The sequence below is a fragment of the Triturus cristatus genome, chromosome 9, assembly GCF_964204655.1.
Source record: "Triturus cristatus chromosome 9, aTriCri1.1, whole genome shotgun sequence".
NCBI lineage: Eukaryota > Metazoa > Chordata > Amphibia > Caudata > Salamandridae > Triturus > Triturus cristatus.
This window is the reverse complement of record NC_140592.1, coordinates 132,412,621-132,439,371: the sequence shown is the minus strand read 5'-3', so window position 1 is coordinate 132,439,371 and position 26,751 is coordinate 132,412,621. Positions and strand designations below refer to the sequence as shown.

The following is a 26,751-nucleotide window of genomic DNA, read 5'->3' as shown; positions in this document are numbered from 1 at the left end:
TGGACCAGAAACAAGCATCCTGGGACTGGTTTCGGGTTCATAACCCTCATCAGCCAGGCTATCTTGAATCCAGTGGCAAAGTGAGCAAGGGACCCACGTCAGGGCATACCCTACCAACTTAGGGCGAACAAAGCGATACCAAAGGGGATGATAGACGGAGCGTTTGAGCAAATCAAACACTCACCACCAGTCAACTGATCTGGGTTTAATCCATCATCATTCTTTAACTCACTCCACCACCCCAGTTCAGACATGGCCATATGCAAATCATTCTGACCCTGTGCCTCATGGGAAGAGTCAAGCTAGAACTGACAATCCATTTCTTCCCTGGAGCGGAAACACGCATCCTGGGACTGGTTTGACTGGGGGTGAGTGTTTGATTTGCTCAAGCGCTCCGTTCATCATCCCCTTTGGTATCGCAATATATAGTTAGATATCTCGCAAAGGACTGGATTTCTACTACATGTATTAAATGGCTGACCACACTTACAAAGCCTGTGACATCAACAAGGGGTTTGTAGGAGGGTCCTGCTCATGCAGGGGCACTCTTACACTTATAACCAAGCCCTCACCCTCAGGACTGAAGAGCCTGCCATAGGGGTGACTTATAGGTTTAAGTGTAATGACCTCAGATTTAAGGAAACTTATATCTGCTCTGAGAGGTGCAAGCACCAATTCACACAGGCTGCAATGGCAGGCCTGTAGTCCCAGTTTAAGTTGACTCCCCTAGGTGGCACAATACATGCTGCAACCCAGGGAAGACCTCTATTGTACCTATGCCCTCAGTACCTCAGTATCATATTCTAGGGACTTAGAAGGGCACACCAGTAGCTAATGGGGAAGGTACCAAAGTACTTACCGCTGTCAAATTTAGGGAGAAAGCACAGTGACTTGTGTCCTGATTAGCAGGATCTCAGTCAAACTAGTCATAACACTGAATAACACAAGCAAGAAGTGGGGGTAACAATAAAAGCAGATCCTACTTTCCTACAAAGTGGTATTCCATATTCACAGGGCCTGTAAATTAAATGCTACTAGTGGGCCTGCAGCACTGCTTGTGCCACCCACAGAAGTTTACTCTGACTTTGACTTGGCATTTAAAACTACTTGCCAAGTCTTAAAACGTCCTTTTCACTACATATAGGTTACCCCTAAGGTAGACCGTAGGTAGCCCTTTGGGCAGGGTCCTTTGTAAGTAAAAGATAGGACATTACCCTTTATTGTGTGGCATGTTCTGATCGTGACAAACAGCCTATTTTGTTTCTCACTACAGTGAGGCTTACTCTTCTCACAGGCTAGTATTGAGAATTCCCTTATAAGTGTTTAAGTGGTAATTTCCTAATTAGCATTGCCATGTTTGGTTTGCTTAAAATGGTAATGATAAATCTTGCTAACTAGTGTAGTTAGGATTTGGATTACTATTTTAGAAATGGCACTTTTAGAAAGTGGGCATTTCTCTCTGCTTATGACTCTTTATGCACTGCAGCCTGACCCCAATTGATGTTGAGGCCTGGGTGACAGCTGCACTTTGTGCATACTTTCCAGACAGCCATCACACTGGATGGATTGGGTGTGTCAGGGTTACATCTGCATAGTAAAGGTCTTCCTGGGCTGGGAGAGAGAGTGGGCGTTCACACTTTCCATTTATATAGGGTGTGTCCTGCACCAACACAAAGGTACGATTTACCCCCACTGATGTCTGGAGCCAGGGCTGGGGCTGAAAGGGAGTGTTGCACACTTCTAAGGTTTCTTGTGAAGTTACCCCCTACAACAAAGACAATTTTGAGTATAAGTACAGGGGCTCTGACCCCATGTTGTCAGAACTGAAACTGAACCTCTGTTAAAAGGACTGCTGTGGTGCTTAAAGGACTCTACTGGACTGCTTTTCGTATTTTTGCCCTGCCACCTGCCAACTGCTGTGATGCTTACAGGACTCAACTGGACTGCCTTCCTGCTTGTTACCCTGCTGCCTGCAGCTACCTGACACTGGTTCAACCAGACACTGCGTGAACTTGTAACCAGGCGCTGCTGGCTCTACAATTTGCCCACTGCCAGAGGACTATTGGGCTGCCAGGAGAATCTGTTGGCCTGCAGCTTGCTATTTTCCTTTGTGTGCCCCACCCCTAGTGTTTTTCAAGGGCCATGACTACCTGATCTCCCCTTTGCCTTTTCACTCCCAGCACATGTTGAGTGCTACATGGGAGAGGTGTGGCAGAGCGGCCAGAGCAGCTAACTTTAGGGCGCAGGCCTCACTGTTCGAGCCATGGTGACTGTGGCAGCTCAGCATCATGTGACTCTGGGCAATAGCTCACTTAATCTCCCCAACAGCCTGTAGCACCTTGAAACCATAAGGGGTGATATGTTCATGCTTTACAAGTACTGATTATTATTATTATTTTAAATGTTTCCTGTGAGCACTGAGCACCTTGCCTCGTGAAATTGGCACCACTGAGGAAAGGGCAACTTCGTTCAAGTTTCCCAGACCAGCGCATGGTGAGTGCTTTGTCCTGAGGAAGATGGGAGTATGGGCGTCCGGCCCTAATCACTGTCCTGCTGGGCCTGGATGGATTCCAGTGTCAGCTGCTGTGTGTGCTGCAGATATGTCAGGCCACAAGATGTGCCTCCTGCTGACCAATGTCTGCTGTGTTTCCTCAGACCGCAGCCGGCCATCATCCATGCCCTCCACAGCTCATAAGCACTCGTTTGCTTTGGACGGAAGCACGGCATTGCTGGCAACTGCTGTTGGCTCCCAACCCCTGGTGAGTATGCATATCCATGCACCGTGGGCCTGAGAGTCAGTCTCCACTCTATGAAGTTGGAGGCCTGATAATGTCAGAGAGGCCGGGTAGCTGATACTGCTGAGGACCTGCTTCCAGAACAGCGGAGATCACCGACACAGGTCTGAAAATGTTCCTGCTAGACAACCATGCCAGAACTCTGACACGGATGGCCCGGCCTCTTTCACAAAAGAAGAGAGGCTATACTTGTGTCTGAAGCTGTGCAGAGCATTTGCGGGCAGCTGCTTTAAAACACCGAACAAGGGAGGGGACAGAATTATGTCTCCCCGCGTAGTCCTTGAGTTTGTGCTATGCCCCTCAGTTAACAGACCACCCCATATATGCCAGGCTCACAAAAATTACTGCAACCCTGCTAATATGAGTGCAGGAGTTCCTGTGCTATGTAGGCTTATGATTACTGACATACTTATGGTGATAGTTTGTGATTTATGCATCATGCCACTAACCTAACTGCTGCATTTTTTTGCTCGGAAGTTCTAATATATGTTGTTTTGAGCTATGAACAGGCAGGATAATGCGTACTGACTCATGATTTGCGTAGAATGCACAGTATTTTATGATCAATGTTGTTGTGGTCTATGTTTCATGTACAATAAATACTAAATATTTTTATATAATCCCATGTGGAGTCTCTTTTGTGGTGTATTCATTTTGCTCCTATTGTGAGTGTGTTGCGCTTTACACTTCCCTCTGATAATAAGCCTGCCTGCTCTATGACAAGCTACCAGAGGGTGAGCACTGGTTATCTTTGGTGGGTAACATACTTGCCCTAACTGGGTTGGTTCTACCTGGCTTCAGTACATACTCCAGCCAACCAGAAACTCCATTTTCTACCACAATTTTTTTTTTCTGAAACTTAACAGATTGGGCTCCACCGTGAGTCGGTCAGGCAGTGCACTCCACCATTTACATGTGGTATGGAAGAAACGTCTTCCTCCCTAGGGGGCCTTCCTAATCCTAGGGACAACTACCTTATTTACAGTGGTAGGCAAAAGTTTGCAGGTAGGTACATAACACTTGAAAAACCTTTGGAAGGAGAAAGGGTCAACCTTGTGTAGGGTCTTATGGGCCCAGCACAGGGCCTTAAACCTGATCCACTCCCTGACTGGTAACTAGTGCAGGTCAGAGATAATCTGCGAGATAAAGCTGAATTTGTGGAGAATCAACAACACTCGAGCTGTAGCATTTTGGAGGTTTTGTAATTTGCTTAGTAGGCAATGCTGGGAGCCTTTATATATAGTATTGCAGTAATCTAACCACATGATCATTAATGCAGAAATTACTTTTTTCCACAGCTCTAAAGGAAGAAAGGGGAGGAAAGGGGAGGATTAGTGTTAGTGTAAAGAAACAGGAGGATTTTACCTGATTTATATGGTTGGCAAACACCAACTTAGGGCCCGATTCTGATCTCGTTCGGAAGGGCTCCGAATCGTATGCAGAATTGCCTACATCGATCTGGAGCCCTTGTTCCTGTCCGCATCGTTCACAGTTCCGAACGACCGAGTACGATGCCGTGAAAGCCTAAGCGCTGACGAATTGGTTCAGGAAGACATTCGGAGAGATAGAGCCTTTCGGAGCTGAATCGTACAGCTCTATGGCCTAGGTTTTTCTACCGAGCAAGTACGATGAACGATTTGGACAGCCTTCACGAGTTGGTTTGATCAGATCGAAAAAGCTGCCGGAATCGTAGCAGGCCTCCCTTCACCCTAGGCCCTCCAAATCGTGCCAGTGGGGGTACCCATGGGTCCCCTCTCCTAAACCATGCACAGTGTGGCAGGTACCATGGTGTGCCCACCACAAGGTGCATGATTATCCCCAACCACTCCTTTTGACAATACCAGCCTGTGTACGCGTTTGGTACACTGGCTCCCATTGAAGTCAATGGGAGTCTGACTGAATCGTATCCGGATGTATTCAAAAGCATCATACTTGTTTGGTAGGACTCCCCAGACCAGAGTCGTGCGGAAAGCATTCCGGACACGATTCGGACCCAATGCTTTCAGAACGATATTGGAATCGTGCCTTTAGTGTCAAAGATGACCCCTAAGTTCCTTGCTTTTGGGCCGGCGATGGAAATGAACCTAAATTGGAGGGCCATTATGAGGTATTCCAAAAGGAAATATTGCTACCCAAAAGCAACACCTCAGTGTTCTCAGATTTAAATTTCAGGCAATTATTCTGCATCCACTCAATGATATTTCTCATGCAGGTCTTAAATTGCTAGGCTACTTTTCAGGGTTTGAGGAGATTGATACCACCACCTGGGTGGCATCAGCCCAAGAAGGTACTGAGAAGGCACATCTAATGAGCTCAATCAAGGGTGTAATGTACACATTAAAAAGAGTGGGACTAAGTGAGGATCCCTGATGGACCCCACACAGGAGTGTAAGGGGATTAGAAGGGATATTTTCTAGGGAGACAACTTGTTCATGAGTATACAAAAAAGAGCCAAGCAGTTCTCATGCTTGATCCCTGAAGCCTATGCGTTCAAGCCGGTTACTCAGAAGAGAGTGGCCAATAGTATTGAAAGAGGCCGAAAGATCATGTATTATCAAGGCCCCTTTTTCATCATTGTTGACAATGGCTCTAATTTCTTCCATCACGTGTATAAGAGCTGACTCTGTGTAATGGTTGGGTCTGATCCCATGTTCTGTTCTGGTTCTGGTTGATTCCAGAAAGGCCATGATTTCTAGGTTCAGACTTTTTCTAGAATCTTAGCTGGAAGTGGGAGACGGGAGATTGGCCTATAGGTTTTTAATTCATATGGGTCCAACAAGGGATTTTTTAAGAGTGGCAGCATGGATGCTTTCTTCCAAGCTAATACAAAGCTCCAGACAATAGTATTTTGTTTAGGAGTACTGAAAGGTGGGTTGATAATGTATTTGCTACCAGATGGAGAACCTGTGGAGGGCAGGGATCTGATGGAGCACCTGATTGAGAGCTTTCGATTTTTTTGGCCACCTTATCCTCTGTGAGAGGGCATCACAGGGTTTTTAGTGCTGATCATGGACAGGCTTTCAATTGTATTAAAGAGTTATTTTGATGAATTTTTTGAAGTGTTAATTTTATCAGCAAAAAATTTGGTCTTAGCTGCTTTTATTTGTCTTTTATATAATCTTGGATCAGAGTATTTGTATTTTATTTTATCGTCAGGATTGTAGCGTATTCTACACAATTTTTCCTCATGTCTGCAATTCTGTTTATATGTCCTAAATTCTTGGGATTACCATGGAACAAATGTCAGGGATCTATGATTTGTCAATAAATGCACACTAGCCCCAGATTCTACTGGGTAATGGAACTAGAGGCACACCATGGCGATAGGAGTCGGCCTACCTCCAACACGAATTGTTATACACAAATGGGGCCGCTCCTATTAGAATGACCTAAAGGGTGCTCAGTAGTGTTATGTGTATGTGAGTGTGGACATCTCACAAAAAGTTTAGGACTGGCCTCACCCACCACCTGGTGTCATGCTTCATCATTGGCCAGTCCTCGCCCTCTAAAAACTCGGTTTGATAGAGGGCGGGCATACACCTGACAACAGGGATGCACTTCCAACTAAGTGGGGGCCCGAAGTGAGTGAGTGAAGTTAAAAACCATTACAGTTACCTCATTTAGTTTTTAATGATCTAGGTAGCTGTATGGTGTATAAAAACAAGTGAATGGCGAAATGGGGAAAGTTATAGACCCCTCGCCGTGTAGAGTTGGGTCGACATGTTTCTGCCTTGTGTCAACAGTGGTACTCGGCATTCATCAGGACCTAGATACTTAAATACATACAGGGCTCCACTCTTACCAACACTGTGGTTAGAAAAAACCTGCAGTGGGGTGACCTTTGTCACTGTCTGCTGTCTAGGGGTCTCTAGTACCCTGTAAAAAAGAAGAATAAACAACACATACTAAGCCACCATCAGAAGTGAAGGTCATTCATGAAAAGGCAAACACCACTACTCACATTTTAAGCGCGCGTGGTTTAAGTGTATAACACGTGTCTGTCATACGCGAATACACAAGTGAATATAAAAACACAGGGGAGAAATATCTCCCACAGCTTACCTATAGACTTAACCCTAAGTGCTTCATGGGAGGGGGAAGTAAAGGAGAGCCCCTGTAGTCAAACCCTGAAGAATTAAGCACATGTAGAACAGCATTAAGCGGCATGATTTGACCGAAAAAGACAAAAACGGGAGAGACATCCTCCTGCACATGCATCCATCGTACATTCATACCCCAAAGCCTTACTTCGTCATGGTTCGCTCTCCGTGGTATCACCTAGCTGTACACTGCTCTCCTCCCCAGTGACAAATGAGTATGGAGGGGGCAGGCATATAAGTAATACCCTTGATTGGTAAAACATAGGGAGGGGGAAGCCTTAATCATTGATTGGACCCCTCCGTGTGGTATCCGGTGTCCAAAATGCGCCCGGCCACATTGGTGCCTGCCATGGCCTGACCTGCGTGTAATGCGTCTCTCCGTATTAAAGAAGGATCCGATATCCAATCCATACTCTGTGTAGCGCGCCCTGAGTGCCTGATTATCACTGCTCTGATTGGTGCGCGGCTGCTACAGGATGTGTCTGTCCCATCTACCCTGCGTGTAATGCGTCGCTCCGCATTACGAGAAGATCCGGTGTCCGTGCCGTCCTCTGGGCAAAGTGCAGGGTATACCTGATCTATGCTACTCTCTATGGGGCGTGACTTCTAAAGGAAGTCTCTGTCCCATGAAACGGAGACACCGGAAGTCAGGCAGGTTCAGTCCTGCGGGGGTACGGAGCTGCCCTCGAATAAATACACTGTCAGTCTCTGGAGGCAAGGCAGAATAAATATAGTGCACAAAAGAGAAAGTGCCATGATATTTCTCAAAAAATAATATAATAATGCCAAGTTTAAATGGACAGTGTATAGATGCCGTAATTATACAAAAAGCTCTGGTGTAGGAAGAGCGTTAGGGTCACAGGGTCCCTGTTCCAGTATGTAAATTTAAGGAATGCAGGGGCCTCGTGCAGAGTTAAATAAATTGATTTGAAGGAAAGGCTAATTATTCATTGGGTGTACCTGGCTCATAACAGGACGTACTGAAGGGATTAGGTCTCTCCTTTTGTTTATATACCCAAGTGTTATTAAGCCCATATTGAAATTGCTACCGTCCCATTTGAAGGCAGGGGATTTCATCATTCAGACCAACATCCCAAGAACGTAAGCGGAATACCCAGTGTTGTTCTCTTAGAAAAAGGGCCTTTGTCAGATCCGTTTTTCGTCAGTTTGTGATCTCCAGGACCACCCATCTTATGTCAGTGTCTTTATGGTTTGCCTCAAGGCAGTGTTTGGTTAGCTTGGTGTTGGATCTACCGCATCGAATGGTGCTGCAATGTTCGTTCACTCTGGTTTTTATTTTTCTAGTGGTCATACCCACATATGTGAGATTACATGGGTATGTCAGTAGGTAAACGACCCCCTCAGTATTGCAGTTACTGAAGTTTTTCAACCTCCAGGGGTTGCCTGTCCCAATGTCAACTTCTTTAGTTGTGTATGTCTGGGGGCATGATACGCAATTCCCACATGGGAAGTGTCCGTATGGTCTTGGCTGGCCCCAGAGTGTGATCTGGTCAGTGGTTTTATTCTGATGTGTTTGTGCCTGGACCAGATCATCACATAGGCTTCTGCTGCGTTTAAATGCAAAGAGCGGGGGTTCCCAATGTTGGTTGGCTCTGTTCAGAATAGACCATTTCTTTCTAATGATGTTTTGGACCAGATTTGATACTGGAGTATAGGTAGTAACACAGACTATCCTACTGTATTTTTTCTTTATTGGTGGTTTCTAAGAGGCTCTCTCTGTGGTTATTCCTGGCCCTCTTTTTTGCTTTTTTTACCATAGTCACGGGGTAATTCCGATCCAGTAGTTTCTTCCCCAGTTGGTTGGCTTGTTCTTTGAAAGTGTCCCTATCAGAGCAGTTCCTTCGTATCCGGAGTGTGAATAGTATTGCTTCATCCATTGTACCCCGCCAGATGATGAGTATATCATCTATGTAGCGCTTCCAGGTCTTAAGTTGTGCTACATAGGGGTTATTCTGGTTGAAGATAAAATTCTCTTCAAAATGGTGTACATACAAGAATGCCATGCTCAGCGCAAATGTACTGCCCATGGACGTACCAGAGATCTGATGGTATATAGTGCCTTTGAAGTCGAAAAAGTTCTCAGTTAAGGCAATTTCTGCACACTCTAGAATGAAATGTATCGGGGTAGTGTAAATCCATTCCATATTAAGCAGGATCTGTTCAATTACCGCCAGAGTACGTCTCTGCGGGATACTTGTGTAAAGCGCCTCGATATCCATAGTTATGAATATGTCTTCAGCGCTAATTATCTCAAGGTCTCGTAGATGGCATAGGACATCTTTTGTGTCACGTAAATATGATTTGGATTTCTGAACAATTGGTTTGAGAAACCAATCGCAAATCTGTGACAGAGGTTCCAGCAGTGAACCAATGCCGGACACGATTGGTCTACCTGGTGGTGGTGTTTTGCCCTTGTGGATCTTAGGGAGGGTGTAGAATCTGGGTGTACGGGGATTGTCATTGGTCAGGTTTGATTACCAGCTCTCTGTTATTCTTCAAGGACTGAAGTGCACTCCTTTCACCTTTCGTCAGGTTCTGGAAGCCTTTTGTGTTTTGGAAATCAATTCTATCCACCTCATTCAGGACGGCTTTTTTGAAAGCTTGTATGTTACATGGTATATCTTGTGATGGTGGTGAGAAAGTAGATTTCTTCCGTAGTCCAGTATTGTTCTCGGAGCTGTGTTCTTCTTCATTGTTACCGAATAACTCCCTGAGTTTTATCTTCCTGAAGAACTGCGCCAGTTCTGTGTGCAGGAGGAAGTGGTCGTTGGTTGGCGTTGGTACAAACCCCAAACCCTTTGATAAGACAGACTCCTCATCTTTTGTGATTATGTGGTTACTCAGATTAACAATATTACTCATTCCTTGCTCTTTGAAGGGCCGTTGCCTCTGCCCCTGCTCCGAGTCACTGCCCCCCGTTGCATTTGGCGTTTGGTCGTCCCATTGGACTCTTGTGTTTCTTCTTTGTTTTTGTCTTCCCCTGCCTCTGCCACGGCCTCTGGATAAAAAAGGCTGGGGTCATGGTGGAAATCCAAATCCTTGGGGGTAGAAGGGTTGTTGCCAAAAACCAAACGGATGTATTGGTGGTGCATACATTGGGTGATGTGGGTTTTGCCTTTACTTTCATCACTACTGCTTTCTGAGTTACTCCGTTCCTCACCCGAACTGAATGTCCAATTTTGTGGAGTAGGTCTGAACGGCTGTTTGTGCGTTGTCTTTGGTTGCTGTGGCTGGTCGTAATACTCATCTGTGGCATAAGGATATACTGTATCACGGTTGAATTTTTGTACACCCTTCTATGATTTGTCCTCATTTTTGAAGAAGCAAGTCAAGTGATGGCTGTGTCAATCCAGCAAGCATATGTAGTTGCTGCTAGATTGACGTCATTTTCAAATATGTGATGGGATTCAATCAGCAAGTTATTTAATTCCATATTGTCAATTTTACTCCCCTACTGGTATTTTAGTAGTGCTGGTGATTTGGAACTTGGAGTTTGTTTTATTGGGATTGCTAGTTTGAAAATTATAGCCCTGTGCTCAGTCCGGGCGAAAGGTACAACCTTCTCAACCATCAAATTTGGGTTATTGGTAAAAATCCCACCTTGCTTGAGTTCTCTAGTAACTCTAGTCACATACATCATAGCCCTCTGAGATGGCTATATTAAAATCAGGGTCAGAAGCAACGTCGGCCCACTTTTCAGTGAGAAAGTAAACATCTGATCTCTTGAAATCTGGATATTCCGCAAATTCATGACTATGTTTTATCAAAGCCCTCGTATTTAATAGCAGACAGAAAAGTGGGTTGTTGGAGTGCACCTGGTTTGGGGCTAAGCATGCTGAGCATGAGGAAGAGTAATTCTTATGTTGGGGCTTTGGGCTGGGGTTGAGCGCAAAATTACAATTGGGGTAAGCATATCTATGGGAAGAAAGCTGAAAATTTTACAAAGTGCAAGGCAAAGAGTTACTTTTTTTTCAAATGACATTAATTCAGACCTGGAGGAGGTTTGGAGGGTGTGGTGACCAGGGGTCCTGGCGCACAGCGCAGTCCGGCCGCGGACGGGTACAGGTGCGTATACCTTTGGTGCGCCTTCAGCACGCCCGCTGCGTGGACACGCTTCTCGGTTCCTTAAGAGGACCTTGGTAAGGAGGGATGGCTAGACACCAGACAAATCAGAAGCACGCTGGGGCGCTTCGATTTAAAATATAGTCTTTGGCAAAAGAGCAAGAGTAAAAACAGCGGTCCAGCAACCCCGATCATGCAGCACAGGCTCCCCTATGCTGCATATGTACTAGTACTCTTAAATTCATTTTTCACTACTGCAAACAGCCAGCAATCAGATCCTTAAAGGAATGCTAAAAGAAAAGTGAAGTCATTCAACCAGATGGATGGAGCATCTTGATTTATTCATGCCAATCTCCTTCAAACCATTGTATTAAGTCTACATATAATATAAAGAATCGGTCCCTCTCTGCATTTGGAGCCTTCGGGCCCAAGCTCCACCGCACGTCTAGGTGGACCAAGGGTGCCCCTATGGTCCTGATGAAGACCCTCTTGTAAGGAGTTAAATTGCCTACACCAACCCTGGTTCAAAATGTCGACAGCTCTGTGTTCTCTGTATTGAATGAGGACAACAGTGATATATTCACCGTGTCCTGTTTTGACATTCTGTTGTTGTAAATAATGTAGCCGTGGTTAAGGCTGGTTAGGCCTTTTATGCGTTTTTGATGTACACACTGTTCCCTGACTTCCCTCCATCACTCATCTTCACTTTTGCACATTGATGCACCTATTCCTCCCGTTCCCTTTCTGGGGCACCTATGTAGATATCAGTGTGATAAATGTGCTACGTATGAACATGAGGCATTATATGTTCAATGTGATTAAATATTTTCAATATGCTTAAAAATTGATTATAATTGATTTATCAGGTGATGTTGAGGTCCATTTAATATTGCATTACCACTGGGACCACCCCCCTTATTATACTGCATTTCACCCAGGTCCTAGTGATGCTTCTGGGTTTAACCCCATTATTGTGTAACACTTTTAGGAAGTTGGCATTTTCTTTGTTTAGCCATTTGGTGCCTGCAGCCTGTCTCTGGTCACATGACTGGGTGTTGTTGGCAGTTGGGCTTTGTGTATTTCTCCTAGATAGCCACACACAATAGGAGCTTAGGTGTGATTGAATGGATCATCATTGACAGGATGGGAGGGAGGTGCTGGGCCCAGCCTCACTTATACCTGAATAGGCTGTGTCCTGTCTCCACACAAAGGGCTGTATACCCCCTGTAGTTAATGTAGAGCTAGGGAAGGAAGGGCATCTGTGCACCTCAACAGCATGCCTCAGGCACCATCACTTCAGTACACTTCTGGACCTGTGGATACTCTGCCGGAATGAAGGACTTCTGTGATGCAAAGGACTGCCACTCTGCTCGACTGCTACTCTGAAGGAACAGCTACCCTGCTGTGCTGATATGCTGCCCTCTTGTCTGGGTGAGAAGAACTGAACCTGTATCTCTTGAACACAGAACCCAGAGTGACTCCAAGTGCTAGTTGGCTGACCTCCTGATCTGAAGCCTCAGGGACATATTAGGTTTCCAACCACTTTACATATACACTTGGGCTCTGCAATCTGTGAGTCTACCCTGCCAAATTGTGCAACCCCAGTCTTGGACCCTTTGAAGTGGGCCTAAGGTGCTTGCCAGCCGAACCAGTACATCCTCTCTGCTAAGCGATGCATTTCCTTGGCAGAGCGGCGCATCCCCGGGCACAATTGACGCATCGCGACTTCTGCATGATTTGTACCTGTTGCAGATACCCACATCACCTCTGCAGCCCTTGGAACTGATGCATTGCCCCTATGGTGAAGCACCTCCACAGCCCAGGACCTCGCATCTCTCCTCAATGGCAGCCTCAATGACGACTCCTGACTCTGCATTGCAGCTCCCCTGAACTGATGCATCGCTGACTGTGTGACGCATTCCTGACTCCAGATTTTACATTGCAAGCCCTGTCGATGGGATCCTCAACTATGAAACAACAGGACTTCACACCACAGTCTCGCCGCATCTCAGAACGAAATCATTGTTTTAGCTGTACGTGCATCTTCAACACGGAATTCTTGCAACGCTCCACAACCGGGATTTAGAGTACTCTGTTCAGAGGGCCTGTGTCCCTGTAGCCAGCCCATATTCCATCATGGTCGGCCTCAACTTATAACTTTGTCCCAGTCCGTCGTGACCAGGTATCCCCAGTTGGCGCTTTGTACTTTATTGTGATATTTTCACTGAAAACTCTAAAATTCAATATCTCTGTGTCTACTAATCATACTTTTGTCGCTTTGGTCTTGGTGTATTTATGAAAAATTCCTCTATTTTTCAAAAACTGTTGTGGGCTTCTTTTGTGGTGTGCATTCTCTGTTTTTCCGTTTGAAGTGTTGCACAAATACTTTACACTTTGCCTGTAAGTTACGTGTGACTGCTCTGTACCAAGATACCAATGGGGTGAGCACGGGTTAATTTGAGGTTTGCTTGTGCCTTATTCTGACAAGGAATGTGGTTGCTGATTGACCAGTGCTTACATCCCAGTCAACCAACAATCCAATTTCTTACAGTCAGATACAACTCTTTACAGTTAAAATTTGTTCTTGGTCTATTCACCGTAGGCACATGCTCAGGATACATTCTTGGATGTACTACTTTTTAATACTAGCCACCCTACTTTTAGTGGTACAAGGTCTACTTCAGAGTGACTTTTTAATATTTAAAGGTAGTGGTCTTGTTTTTACCAAAAAGGGTTATTTTAATAGGTTCTCCTGCAGTTTTAAGAGCTGGATTCAGGCTCCACAGGGAGGCCTGAAGCAATGCTTCCTTTGTCATGCTAGTGGCATAAGATGTACTGCAGCACAGAGGTGACTTTTAACTTGACATGTCATTGGTGTAGCTCCTGACCATATACTGTGTCCTTACTGGAAAGTTAAATTCACCAATTCGGAGTTAGTCAATTGTATCCTGATTTAGGGGTCAACGTGCACACACTGGGAACTGGGGACTGAATCTCATTGTCCCATTGTGCAGAGTTAAAAAATCAGCAGCATCAACAAAAGGCACTTTCTCACAGCTACCATATGCCAGGGGTGGACACTATATTCCAAGAAAAAGAACAAGCTGATGAACAGGAATGCTACCTTATGCATTGCCTTGGCGCCTTCAGATGCCATTCATGCACACTAGAAACTCTCTACATGGCACTCCCTTCTCTTCCTATTCAATAATTGATCTTTGATATACTACTAGCCAATAGCCTTCTTCCAGTTCGCTATTACTGCCCTTTTTTATCACAGTGGAAGGATCTCTTCCCTACTACTTTCATTTAAGCCTTAACAATCTAGCCTTAACAATCTAGAGAGTCGCATGAGGCAAGTGAGAGCTGTATTTGAAGAAAAAGCAGGATCTAGTGCGCACATTTAGGCAGCAAATGTGACACTCAAGCTCAGTAAAATACCTTCTCACATCACCATCTCAGCCTCTGTCAGACGCCGCTAATAAGGAGCGCTCGGTCATATCCTCTAACATCTTGTGAGCACATATGGCACAACATGCAATGGAAAATCCTATCCCTGGACAAAACACTGCACTTACCACCATATCACTAGCGATGTGTCTTTGGGGAAGATGCTCAAAGCAGAAGCCATTTTCCAGTGTCATGATGGGTGGATTTGGGAAATGTTTGGACACCTTTATGGGATTAGAATGATTGCTCGATATTTCCCAATACTTCACAGGATTAAAATCTAGACTCTTTGGGGTTTGTATTTTATTTTACTTACTTGCAGATTAAACTACCAAGGTTATATGGGATTATAAACATGTTAAGCATAGTCAATTTGACAATATATCTTAGTTTGTCCATCTTCTCATTAAATATCATCCTTAAATGATTTACATGTATTTAATGAACTGCATAGGATATTCTCTACTCACCCCACCAACTCTTTCAAAATGAAATCCATTATTCTGCAAACTGAGGAGATTCCCATTGAAATACCAGGTGAATTGTGGTTCCAACAGAGGATCATGCAGGACCTGGCATGGTAATATCACACTTTCCCCAACAGATATATCCATATTTACGGGGGCCATGATGATCTGGGTTGGCTCTGAGGAATGGGAAAACAAATGCTTACTTACGAACATTTTACATCATTTCACAATTACATGTTGACACTTACTGTAAGAAAAAAGTCATCTTTTTGGCCCTTATCACCCCCAATGTTTGACTGATACTGGTGGTTACTGACTCAGATTGTGCCCTGGGCTCTGCTAACCAGACCCAGGACCTGTGCTCTGAATAAAAGTAAGTGGTAATTAGGTATAATTACAATTGGTACTGACAACCTATCTGTATGTCACTAGTATATGGTAGGGAATGTAGGTCTAGAGGCCCATTAGATTTAATGTACTTAAGTGTGCACTACTGTGGTGCCTGCTGCAATTTTATAAACCAGCCCTGCCTTGCAGGCTGCTTTTAAACTTAAATGATATGCAAATTTGAATTTGGAATTAAAGGTACTTTGGAAGTCTCAAACTACCTTATTTCTACATATACGTCACCCCTAAGGTCTTCCCTAGGTGCCTCAGGGGTAAGGTGCCTAGTAACTATAAGCAGGGACATTTTAAAATATGTGTTATATGCCTTGGTGAGGTAAAAAATTGCCTCCATAGGTCAACATGGGCATATTTAATTAAAATGTAACTATTGACAGAAGGAGCCTAACATATACTTCAAAGTATCAAGATGATAGTTAGAATAAATCCAACAACTTGCCACTGTTAGTTGTCTTCTCTCACAGAAAACAATGAGGTGTGAAGTAGCCATATTAGAGACAACGGATTTCTTGTGGGAGAACTGCAAGCTGTAGCACAAAAGGCAGGCTGGGGGTGGAGAATCCAAACTGGTCTTAATAATAAAAAGATGTATATAGCGCAAAGCTACATCTGAAGACGTGCCCCAGCGCTGAGTGGTCTAGCTTCCAAGGAGGAAACACAGAGAGCACAGACAGAATAGAGGAAAATCCATCTAAAAAGCCAGGGTTTGAGGGTTTTCCAAAATAAAAGTTTTGTCTTTGTCTCAGATAAAGCGGTTGAGAATTCAATAGCTTGGATACAAAAGGTTAAAAGGGCTGCACCTGATTTGATCGATCTTTACTGTGAGGAGGTCTGCTAACAGGGCCTATGAGGTCCTCAGACACCTCAAGGGTAAGCAGTGCTTAATGAAAAGGATAAGCTAGCTAGCATTTGTTCTATTAAAATCCCTATAGCAGTAACAGAGAGCTTTGAAGGACAGTCTCTTCTTCATTGTGTGTTGTGTCTTACTTACTTGATGTATTGGTGTTTTCAAATGCTTTACACATCTGCCTTATAAGTTAAGCCTGCCTGCTCTCAGCCAGCTACCAAGGGTTGAGCAAGGGAATAATTTATTGAGACCTTGACTGAACCTTTCATTGTGTATGTGTCATTATAACAAGGGAGAGGTCCCTACTTAACACTACTACTAAACCATTTTTAACAGGCATCCCCCAAGGTTCATCCTCCAATCCCACCCTCTTCAACATCTACATGATATCGCTAGCCAACATTGTCAAAACTCACAACATCAACATCATATCCTACGCCGATGACACCCAGCTCATCCTCTCAGGGGACCCCACCAGACCAACTTCCACAACTGCATGAAGAAAGTCACAACCTGGATGAGTGACAACTGTTTGAAGCTCAACATGGACAAGACTGAAGTGCTGATCTCTGGCAACCATACCTCCCTCTGGAACAACACCTTGTGGCCCGCGGAACTCAGACCCACCCCCACACCAAAAGACCACACTCGCAACGTCTGCAGCATCCTTAACAGCAAACTCACCAGGAGACAACAGATCAACACACTTTCCACATACTCTGAAGAATCTTCAAATGACTCCCTACAAGCACCAGAAAAACAGTCATGCAAGCCCTAATCATGTGCCGTCTGGACTACGGCAATGAACTCTATTCACAAACCACCACTGAACTCAAGAGAAGGCTCCAGACAGCACAGAAATCAGCAACCAGACTGATGATCACCGAGCACCTGAGGAACCTCCACTGGCTCCCCATCCAGAAAATACGCTAATTCATTCTACTGACAGAAGCCTACAAAGCTCTCCATGACCAAGGACCAGCATACTTGAACCACTGCCTGAACTTACACAAACCCTCCAAAAATCTCTGCTCTACCTCCCTCGCCCTGACACAAACACAGCACATCCGCCGTAGCCACAGCGGTGGATGCTCCTTCTCCCACCTCCCTGCCATGCCCTGGAATGCCCTCCCCCTCCACTTCCAAACAGAATTGTTGCTGACGGATTTCAGGAAGAAACTCAAGCCCTGGCTCTTCGACTAAGCCCAGCTACCCAGCACCTGGATACCCTCACGGGTGATAAACCGCACTCTACAAGTACAGTTTGATTGAATGGCAGCCAAGATTTCTCTGTGTTTTACCAAACTACTTATTGCTCACCCACTCCCTATTAATAATAGTAGGCCCAGTTAGAGAGATACGCTTAAAAGAGAGACAATGCTGCAGAGCCGTGACCTGTTCTTACTGCTCCCAATACCTCTCCTTACTTGCAGCCATTGCCAGCTATGACAGCTAAAAGCAAGACCCAGCGAGGTGAATAGCGATTACCAAGGCCGGACTGGGAACCAAAACCAGCCCTGGCAAAGTGCTCGGCCGGCCCCCCAGGGAGTTGTGGGTGCGGCCGAGCTGTTTGCCAGGGCCGGTTTTGGCCAATTTTGTTAGAGGGGCCGATATTGCAGCTATGCTGCAAAAACGTCCCTGAAACAAAAACGGCCCCCCAGGGGCCCAAAACTGACCCCTCCCTTGTGGCCTACCGGGTAAATGCCTGGTGCCCCCTACGACCAGTCCAGCCCTGGATTACACAGTGACTGCTCAGCTAAAGCCAATACCCACACCATCTCTTCTTGTACCAAAATCTTGTTTTTCCGAAATGTTATAAATAATATAAATACATAGAGGAGATTTTGGTCAGGTGGTTTCATTGTATCCTTGGTCTGTTCAATTTTTCTCTCACCCATCACTTCATACCATATGGGTCAGCCCCTCTCCTCCATTATCTTCCTTGACTTTAAATGACTGTACAAAACCTGTATACGTTGATCACATCTGCCTGAAAATATTTCCTTTTTCTTCATTGACAAATTTGGTTCAAAGTGTATAATTATTTGTTCTTTGTTTATTAATTTAAATACCAGTTGTGTTTGCCTGTACTTCATGAGACAAGTTAGATGTTGATCCATTTTTCGTCTCCTTTGTAAACTTTTTTATTATAAGTGTGTAGGTGCCTTTTTAATATTGTAGCTACTTGCAGTTTGAGTTTTTGGTTAGGTGGTGAGATATGTTCTTGTCTCCTTCACAAACAATATTAATAAAATGCAATGTACAACTGAAAAGTCTGTTATTTAGAAACATCATTAGTAAACTAGCCACAAAGTAAATTACTTTGATTTTACATTTGTATTGCAAGTATATAGTTGTCACGAAGTTCACGCATGGAAATATGGGCATGTGAAACCAGAGCGTGGAACACAGGAATTTGGGACATGCTTATATACGGACATGGTGTAACAGGGACATGGTTATTGGGGCATGGATAAATATACTCTTAGATATAGGGACATTTTGATTTTGAGCAAAGGGGACAGTGCTCCACGGAGTCACTATACTAGGGATACACAAAGCCATGTTGACACAGTTACACCAAGATACAGGGACATGAGGGCAAGATCATGGAGAAACAGCCAATGGGATATGGAGAAAGGGGATTAGCGGGACATGTAAAGAAGCATGGAGAGATGGGGGCACTGAGACATGGTGATAAAAGACATACTTTGCCTCAGGCACCCTGACAGAGTGGGCCAGCATGAAACAGAGACACCGGTCCGTTGTTTCAAGGTCACACGGTATAGGGAAAAGGTGATAGATGAACTGAGATATGTGGATCGGTTGATGCGAAAGGGAACAGCAGTACGCAGGATCCCAGACCCCATGATAAAGGAATATGGATGCAGGAAAATTGATGCTGGGACATCAACACATTAACAAAAGTACAAAGTGACAAGGAGGCCAAGGAAAATAGAGTAATGAGAAAAGGCGTTACCAAGACCGTCAGATAATAAAAGCCAGACAGAAGAACTTGGCGACTTAGATATTGTTATTAGGACACAGATAGTAACACAGGCACTGGGCCACAAGGTAATTTAGACATACTGACATGAAAACTGAAAGGACAGTGGGAATTAGGATACAGAATTTTGCACGTGGGAACACAGAAACATTTGAGCAGTCTTGCTAACACTGACACATTGGATATGGATACTGGGCAACAATGGATCCTTAAACCATGCAATGATGAAACAGAGGGTCAAATACACTCTTCAGCATAGATACAGTGAAACAAGAAGAATGGGTCTGATTTACAAAGCTATTTACATCTATAAATTTGGCTTTCACACAGGCTCTAAGGCGGTGCCCAACTGCAGTCATTAGCAGGGCTGGCCAGAGCAGGGGGAGGAGTGGTTTGTACTCCCTCAGTGCTCATGACTGTTTGACCTGCCCTTTTGGGCACCAAGCTCACTGGAGTGGTTTATGGGGAACAAGACATGAATTTGAAGGAGCAAAAAAGTTCCATTTAAAATAAACTGCTCATGGTTGACTTGGGTTAGGTGCGATTTCATGCCAAATGTGTTAGAGCGAACATCGTATACAAGAGGGTCATCCCAGTCAGTTTCTACCTTTGAACTAAGTCTCTGAAATTGAACTCAAAATCTTCCAGTGAGGCAAGACCTAAAGGGTTGGCAAGGACCCCTTGATAGAAATACACGGCACCCAACATCTCTAAGACCATACCAATAGGGTATTACATTGTGCACCAGGACAGACACCACAAACCAGGTGGAGGACTCGCCATCATCCACAAGGATGCCATTAGATGCACCACATTCACGGATACAACACCCCTTTCATGTAACCATGCACTTCAAGTTGCATACGGATGAAAGAACCACTATCAAAGGCACCCTAGCCTACCCACCTCCAGGACTGTAGACCAGCTTCAGCAACTGAATCACTGACCTCATTGCCCCCTGTCCATCAGCTCCAAAGAATTTATTCATTTTTGTGACCTCAACTTTCACATACATAACCCCACAGACTCAAACTCTACAGGCCTGCTCGAAAGCCTGCAGAACATTGAATTAAATCAGGTCATCCAGGGCCCAAGTCACAACTCCAGACACACGTTCAACCCCATCTTCATTTCCAGCGACAAGGCGAAATATAGCTATATCATCCCTCTCACATGATCTGACCACTCCATCATCCACTTCCTCATCAGAACACCACAAGCCACTCCACCAAAAAGCCAAAAGCACTGGCACCCATCTGGAAGAAAGTAATGGAAACAGATTGGCTCAGTACCCTCTAAGCCATTCAACCAGACACCACCAACTATCTAGTCAACGACATAAGAAACATCAACAGCTTGATCATAAACTGCACAAGCAGCCTGGCACTCATCAAATACACCAAACAAACAATAATCAACAAGCAAGCCAGCTGGTCTGATGGCCACCTCGGGGAATCCAAGCGCAGCTGCAAGCAACGGGAGAGGAAGTTACCCTGGCACTGAGAATAGAAACCAGCTCCAATAATGGCAAAGAACTATTTTCCGTAGTCAAATAATTCTCCAACCGCACAGCCACAACCAATACCACCCAACACTATCACCCCATTGCAAAAGCTCTGCAACAACCTCTCCTACTTCTTCAATCTCCAAGATCTACAGCAACTTTGATCCACAGCCCAACCCATCAGAGCTCATTGGCCAGCTAACCACCACTACCACCACAGACAAACACCTGACTGAATGGAGCCCACTCACTGACAAAGACACAACAGCAATCATGAAGATGGTCTACTCTTGGTCCCCCACCAACCTGTGCTCCCTCCATATTTACGACATAGCCACAAACTCACGTCCATCATAAACACTTCCATTCCATTAAAGCAGCAGCCTTCCCAGAGAGTTAGAAATATGCTGAAGACAATTACTCCTCGAAAAATCATTTGTCAACCCAAGCAAACTCAGCAACTGCCATCCCATTTCATTGCTACCGTTTCCTGTCAAAGTCATGGAGAGGGCAATCACCAAACAACTCTCTAACCACCTCAAACTCCAGCAGACAGCATCCGGACTGTAGCAATCATCCTCTTCGACCTCTCCACAGCCTTTAACGCTATTTACCAAATCACACTCATAGCAAGACTTCATGTTGCAGGATTACAAGGACCAGATTTCAAGTGATTATCCTCATAACTCACTGGAACACTGGACTCTTGCTTCACCGTACTAAACCCCCTTCATTTTTCTCAAAGAAAGGTCCATGCATGATTTATGCGGTTAAGTAAGTTCTGGTGGATTTGGACTAAATGGCAGAGGTATGTAGTTTCAAGTTATAGTTTAAAAGGAGGAAATGCTGCAAGAAGAGAGAGGGCGGACTGTAAGGTAGTAGCGGTATGGACTAAGATGTGTTAGGAATTCGGAAGAAAGAAATCAAAACTGTGTATCCATACAAGGTGTCCAGATAAAATTCGACATTTAAACTCTGCAAATGGTAGGTTCAAATGCAGGTAGGGACCTATTTATTTTCCATCAAATACTGTTGCAGTAGATTACTGTGTGATTTGTTGACTAAGAATACAGTTCTATGGTCTGGAGCAGTGACAATTATGCATACACAAAGAATCTTGCTATCCCTATACGGTTACTGTTTTGCCTAACAGAGAGGCAGGTAATATCTTATTTGAATGTGAGGATCATATTAGTACTGACCATCTGAAAAGACATAGCAGCCATGTGGGCACGTTTTCTCTACCAGATTCTGCAAGTGTTGGATTTTTAACCAGCAGCACTTTCATCAACAGATTGGGTACGCCCATACATATAGCAGTGGTTATTCACCACTTGGCTTCAGTGGACCCCTACTGAATTATTAATGGGACTACATCAAGCCATTATTGGAAGCCAGCAACCCCTGCCTAAGCAAATTTGATGATTTGAACCACAAAACAAAATATAAAATCTTGTCCTCTTGCTAAAGGTGAAAACCAAGGGGTGGAGGGGAGAGTGGGATGTGAACAGGCAGAGGAAATTGGAAGGGATATTAAGTTGTTGAGAGATATAAAAAACATTTCACAAGGATTAACGTGCAGCTGGGTTATGATTAAACAAAACGATAACTACTAGATCTTTACCATGCTGCTGTCCTAGCCAAAAACAGGGAAAGCCTCCTTTCACCACACTGTCTCGATTTTCTCTAAAATGTCATCACTACAAACAATGAAAGAAGAAGTTATCTGTGTAAAAATTCTAGAAGCTTCTAGAAGGTCAGTAGGTTGCCTCCTTATGTAACTAGAAAGATCATGGTTCTCTAGGATCCTGGAAAACTATTGAACTTGCATGGAGGAATGAGGACAGAAAAGTAACATGAGGTAGGCTGATTCACACTAGCACTGTCAAGGCAGCAACCTACCAAGAATGTCATCTCTCACAGTTTGTACATGAAGGTAACAAGCCACAACCTGACTATTGCATGCCCAAATGGGGCCTGTTTTTCTTTGGAAAACTACAGATGGTTGTGAGGGTGTGTTCTCCTGCTCAGAACTGTAGATTCCTTCAATCTAGGTGGCATCTGGGCAGTTTCTGCTCAAGGATTTCAACCCTGCTTGCTCTTTACTTTCTTCCTCATTCATGGTGTGTATTTGTTCAGCACTAGGCAGTGTGTATTCTTGTCTTAAAAAAAATAAAAGTACATGAGTACTGCTTTTTTACAATTCCCAATCCTGCCGTTTGAGTATTACTCTACTCATTCAACATCAACTCTGCCTAGTGCATATTGTCATATGGATTCCCTACTTGCCCTCTTCAGGCATTCATGCATACGCACACACACACACACACACACACAATCCCACTTGCCCTATGACCAGGCCGGTTCTGCGTAGGTGACTATATGCTTTCGTCCTTGCTACAATTAAAATGTGTGTGTTTTTTTCTCACATATCTTCACCCATCACATAGTCAGGCGCTGCGTACCAGAACACGATAACCACATCATGGTGGTCATCACACATACCATAAAAACACTTGTCATATAAGATCAAAACAAATACAACACTCTCACTGCCACACACCCTACATAGTGTAACTTGCTATATGTCTGGGTCAGTTGTCCAGAGCCTCACAGAAGTGTAGTAAGAGCTTTACAAATGCCACTTTACAACACAGTAGAATACAAACAAACACGCTGAACGACAAGTCTTTTCTTCAAATATAAATTTACCTGTTACTAGTATTCTTGTTCTTATACTTGCAGTGCCAAACTGGTTTCTAGCCATACAATTATAAATGCCAGCATCTGATTTAGTCACATTACTGATTCTTAGGCTTGCATTTCCCAAGATCATTATTCTGAAAAAAATGAACAGATACATTGCAACAGTTTTGTTTTCCATGTTTTGCTTGAGAAACCTACTTTTAATTCATTGTAATTAGAAGCTAAAATAATTGGCACAATCTCAGTAATAAATACAAGTGAAAATAAATGTGTCAATCTTATTCCCCTTTTTATTGGCCAGAATACACATACATATACATATATATTTGTTTTTATTGCAACAGAACATACACACACATTATACACCTCTTTATGAAAGATTAATAAATATTTAATGGTTCATAAGGATCGTGGTCCCACTTCACCTTTCTAGTGAAGAAAGAGCTAGCAGATCATGTGGACACACAAACACACACACATCCTGGTTTCTCATCTTGCAGCCGTGACAAGGGGTATACTGAAGTGCAGAGAGTTGGTTGTTACACATGAGGTGAGATGTGGCAGCCCATTTGGGGATTTGTTGGGCTGCACCAAGAAAGTGTGTCCAGCCATATTTGTTTGGCATCGCAACTGTCACCTGATGCCCAGTGGGGTGAGAGGTGGCATTTGAGCCCTGTACACCGTATACAAAATCAGTGGTGTGAGTGTGATAGAAGGATGGCATGGTGGACCCAGTGAAAACATCACAAGCAGACTTTCCATCGGACAAGAATCTACCAACAAAGAAAGCCGATGTATAATATAAACCAACCAAATGCTCTGTATTACATGTTTAGCAGGTTGAGTGTTGAGAAAGGAAATTATGCCAAAACACGTCTGCTGCTGCTAATAGATGGACTGAAAACCCCATGAGTGCTCCACACCTTTTCCTTGAAGTCAATGTGTAACAAGCTGGACCATACCCTCGCCAACACAGATGCATCCGCACTGAGTTCGGTGGTATGTATGTATGGTCAGGTTATTCCTTTATTTTGTCTCGATTGCACCATAAACGGAAAAAGGAACAGCAATCAAAAAATGAATAAAACAGAATAACTTCAATACAAAGACATAATGCATATCCCATTAAATGTAATTATTCTTCTAATAATGAAATTATTTGATGCACTATTTGATGCACATTATTGTCAAAAGCAGAATCCAATAAGATTGTAAGGATAGTTGATCAGTCCTTAATCGAATAACCTCCAAATGGAACTAGGTAAACCGATCCACATTCGCAAGCAAAATTACAAAAAAATTTACCTAAAAGCAGGGCTCATGTATAAAATAGTACTCACAATATGAAAACTAGGAGTTGAATAGAAACATCTTATTTCACTGCTTTCATCCTAGCATGCCATATTGAGGACAAATAATAGTGAGTACACAACACAATCATTTGTTTTAGTTTTACATAATCTTAACGTAGTATAGCAGTCACGAAAACCAAGCGATCGACATAGAGGGATGATCCAGAATGACCATTACTTTGCGTAGCCCTTAAAAAAAAATGTATTCCTCATTGTCAACTGTTTGGCAACCCATCAGACATGTATTAGGTGTGATTACATTTTTTGTTCTAAAAACAGCTGAGGGAAGCCTAGGGTAGAATTCCCAATTTGAATTTTATGTAAAGTGCCTGTGCAGTAGAATCAATTACAAAATTCAAAAAGGACTCAAATTCAGGTACATCTTTAAACATCAAATAGAATTCTACATGGTGGCCCAGAGAGATTTTAATTATCTTACTCCCTAACATAATTTTCCAGTAGCTCTGTTCTCAGTTTCTCTGAGGCATCATAGGTTAATGCGGTGGGGTGTAACCAAAAATTGTTCAAACCCTACTTCATTAGCCATGTTTTTATATGTAGAAGCCAAGGGATTTTAATAAGTGATTGACCTTCATCTAATACGTTGATACAATCCCTATATGGAACCAAGTTCTCTTTTGTCCATATTCTAATCCAATAATAAATGGGTGTCAGGGTGGCAATATCAGAAATATACCTAAGATTCAAATCGAATCCTATTGAAAGCGTGGGGGCGCTGGCAGGGTATCTCAGTAAAGATTTTACAAAGGGTGTTTCAGCTATTTCCAGAGGAGCAATGACCCCACAAGCCAGCCACATACAGGTCTGACCAAAGGCTTGACTCTTATATTACACAATTGGGAGTGAAACAGCAAAAGTAGACACCCTATTGGCAAATCTCAGAAGAGCCCCTGCTCTTTGCTTTAAAGCCATGCGTTTTTCTTGATCTGGGGCTGCCATCTATGAGAATCACTTATTCTTGCTCCCAGATAGTCAAATTTATTGATCCTGCCTGGTGTCTCACCCTCAAGGACTACCTAACCCATGGTTTTCCTGTGGGAACTAAATACCATATATTTTGTTTGATTGCTGTTTATCTCTAAGCTATGCTTACAGAAAAGACAGATTTTTTCCAAGAGAGTAGATAGACACTTTGCAGGTTTGGAAAGCAACGGGGTATTGTCTGCGAAAAGGAGACCCAGTATTTTATACCCCGTCATTTGGGTGAATAATTTTCACAGTCAAAGAGATAGGGGATGCATCCATTTATAAATAGGAGAAAGAGTGAGTAAGTCCTACTTAGTGGGATTCCTGAGAGATGGTCAGAGGCCCGCCCCCTTTCCACACCATTCTGCAAACACCATTGCTACTTATAAAACCATGGAAATTCACTGAAAAAACAAATGGTTACAGGTAAGCTATAGTTAGGAATTAGCATTTAAAGAACCTTAGAAATGTACTGAAAAAAAGGTTACAGGGCTGTTATAGTTAGGAATTAGGATTAAACAAACCTTAGATATTCCCTAAAAAAAATCAAAGGTGACAGGGACGTCATAGTTAAGCTCAGATTTCACTTGTACAACCATAGAAATTCTGCAGTTATAGTTACCTGAGCTAGCTATGACTTACACCCCCGCAATACACAGATTATGACCTCACACATTACATCACTCATGTCATGCTTAGTGACATCACTCTTCACATCAATGATGATATCTCAAATGACATTACTGATGCTATCAGTGATAACATCGTCCAGGGATTGTGAGTGTTTTCTAAAGGTTTCTGAGTGTTAAACATATTTACTAAGGTATCACAAAACTTAAATTAGTTTACTTTGTTTACTACTAAAGAGAGCTTCAATTTAAAAACATGTATATGTAAATGTCTGTGTAACTGTGTATCTCTGTGAATGAGTGTGTGTGTGTGTGGTAGTATGGGTAAATAAGTGGGTACATGAGTAGATGTATGGATGAGTAAGTGGCTGTGTGAGTATCGTTATGGGCGAGTAAGTGGGTGTGTGAGTGGGTAT

At 43.6% G+C, this 26,751-nt stretch overlaps 1 protein-coding gene across 2 annotated transcripts in view; it reads right to left on the bottom strand.

Annotated features, from left to right (window-relative positions):
* The window catches only part of LOC146797512 (contactin-3-like), an 869,316-nt gene that overhangs the window by 158,328 nt on the left and 684,237 nt on the right, over positions 1-26,751 (bottom strand). For both annotated transcript variants that reach the window (XM_085624528.1, XM_085624527.1), the window contains 2 exons: positions 23,374-23,501; positions 14,899-15,074 (listed from right to left, as the gene is read on the bottom strand). In XM_085624528.1, the coding sequence (XP_085480654.1) occupies positions 14,899-15,074; positions 23,374-23,501 (304 nt within the window). The remainder of the gene's footprint in view (positions 1-14,898; positions 15,075-23,373; positions 23,502-26,751) is intronic.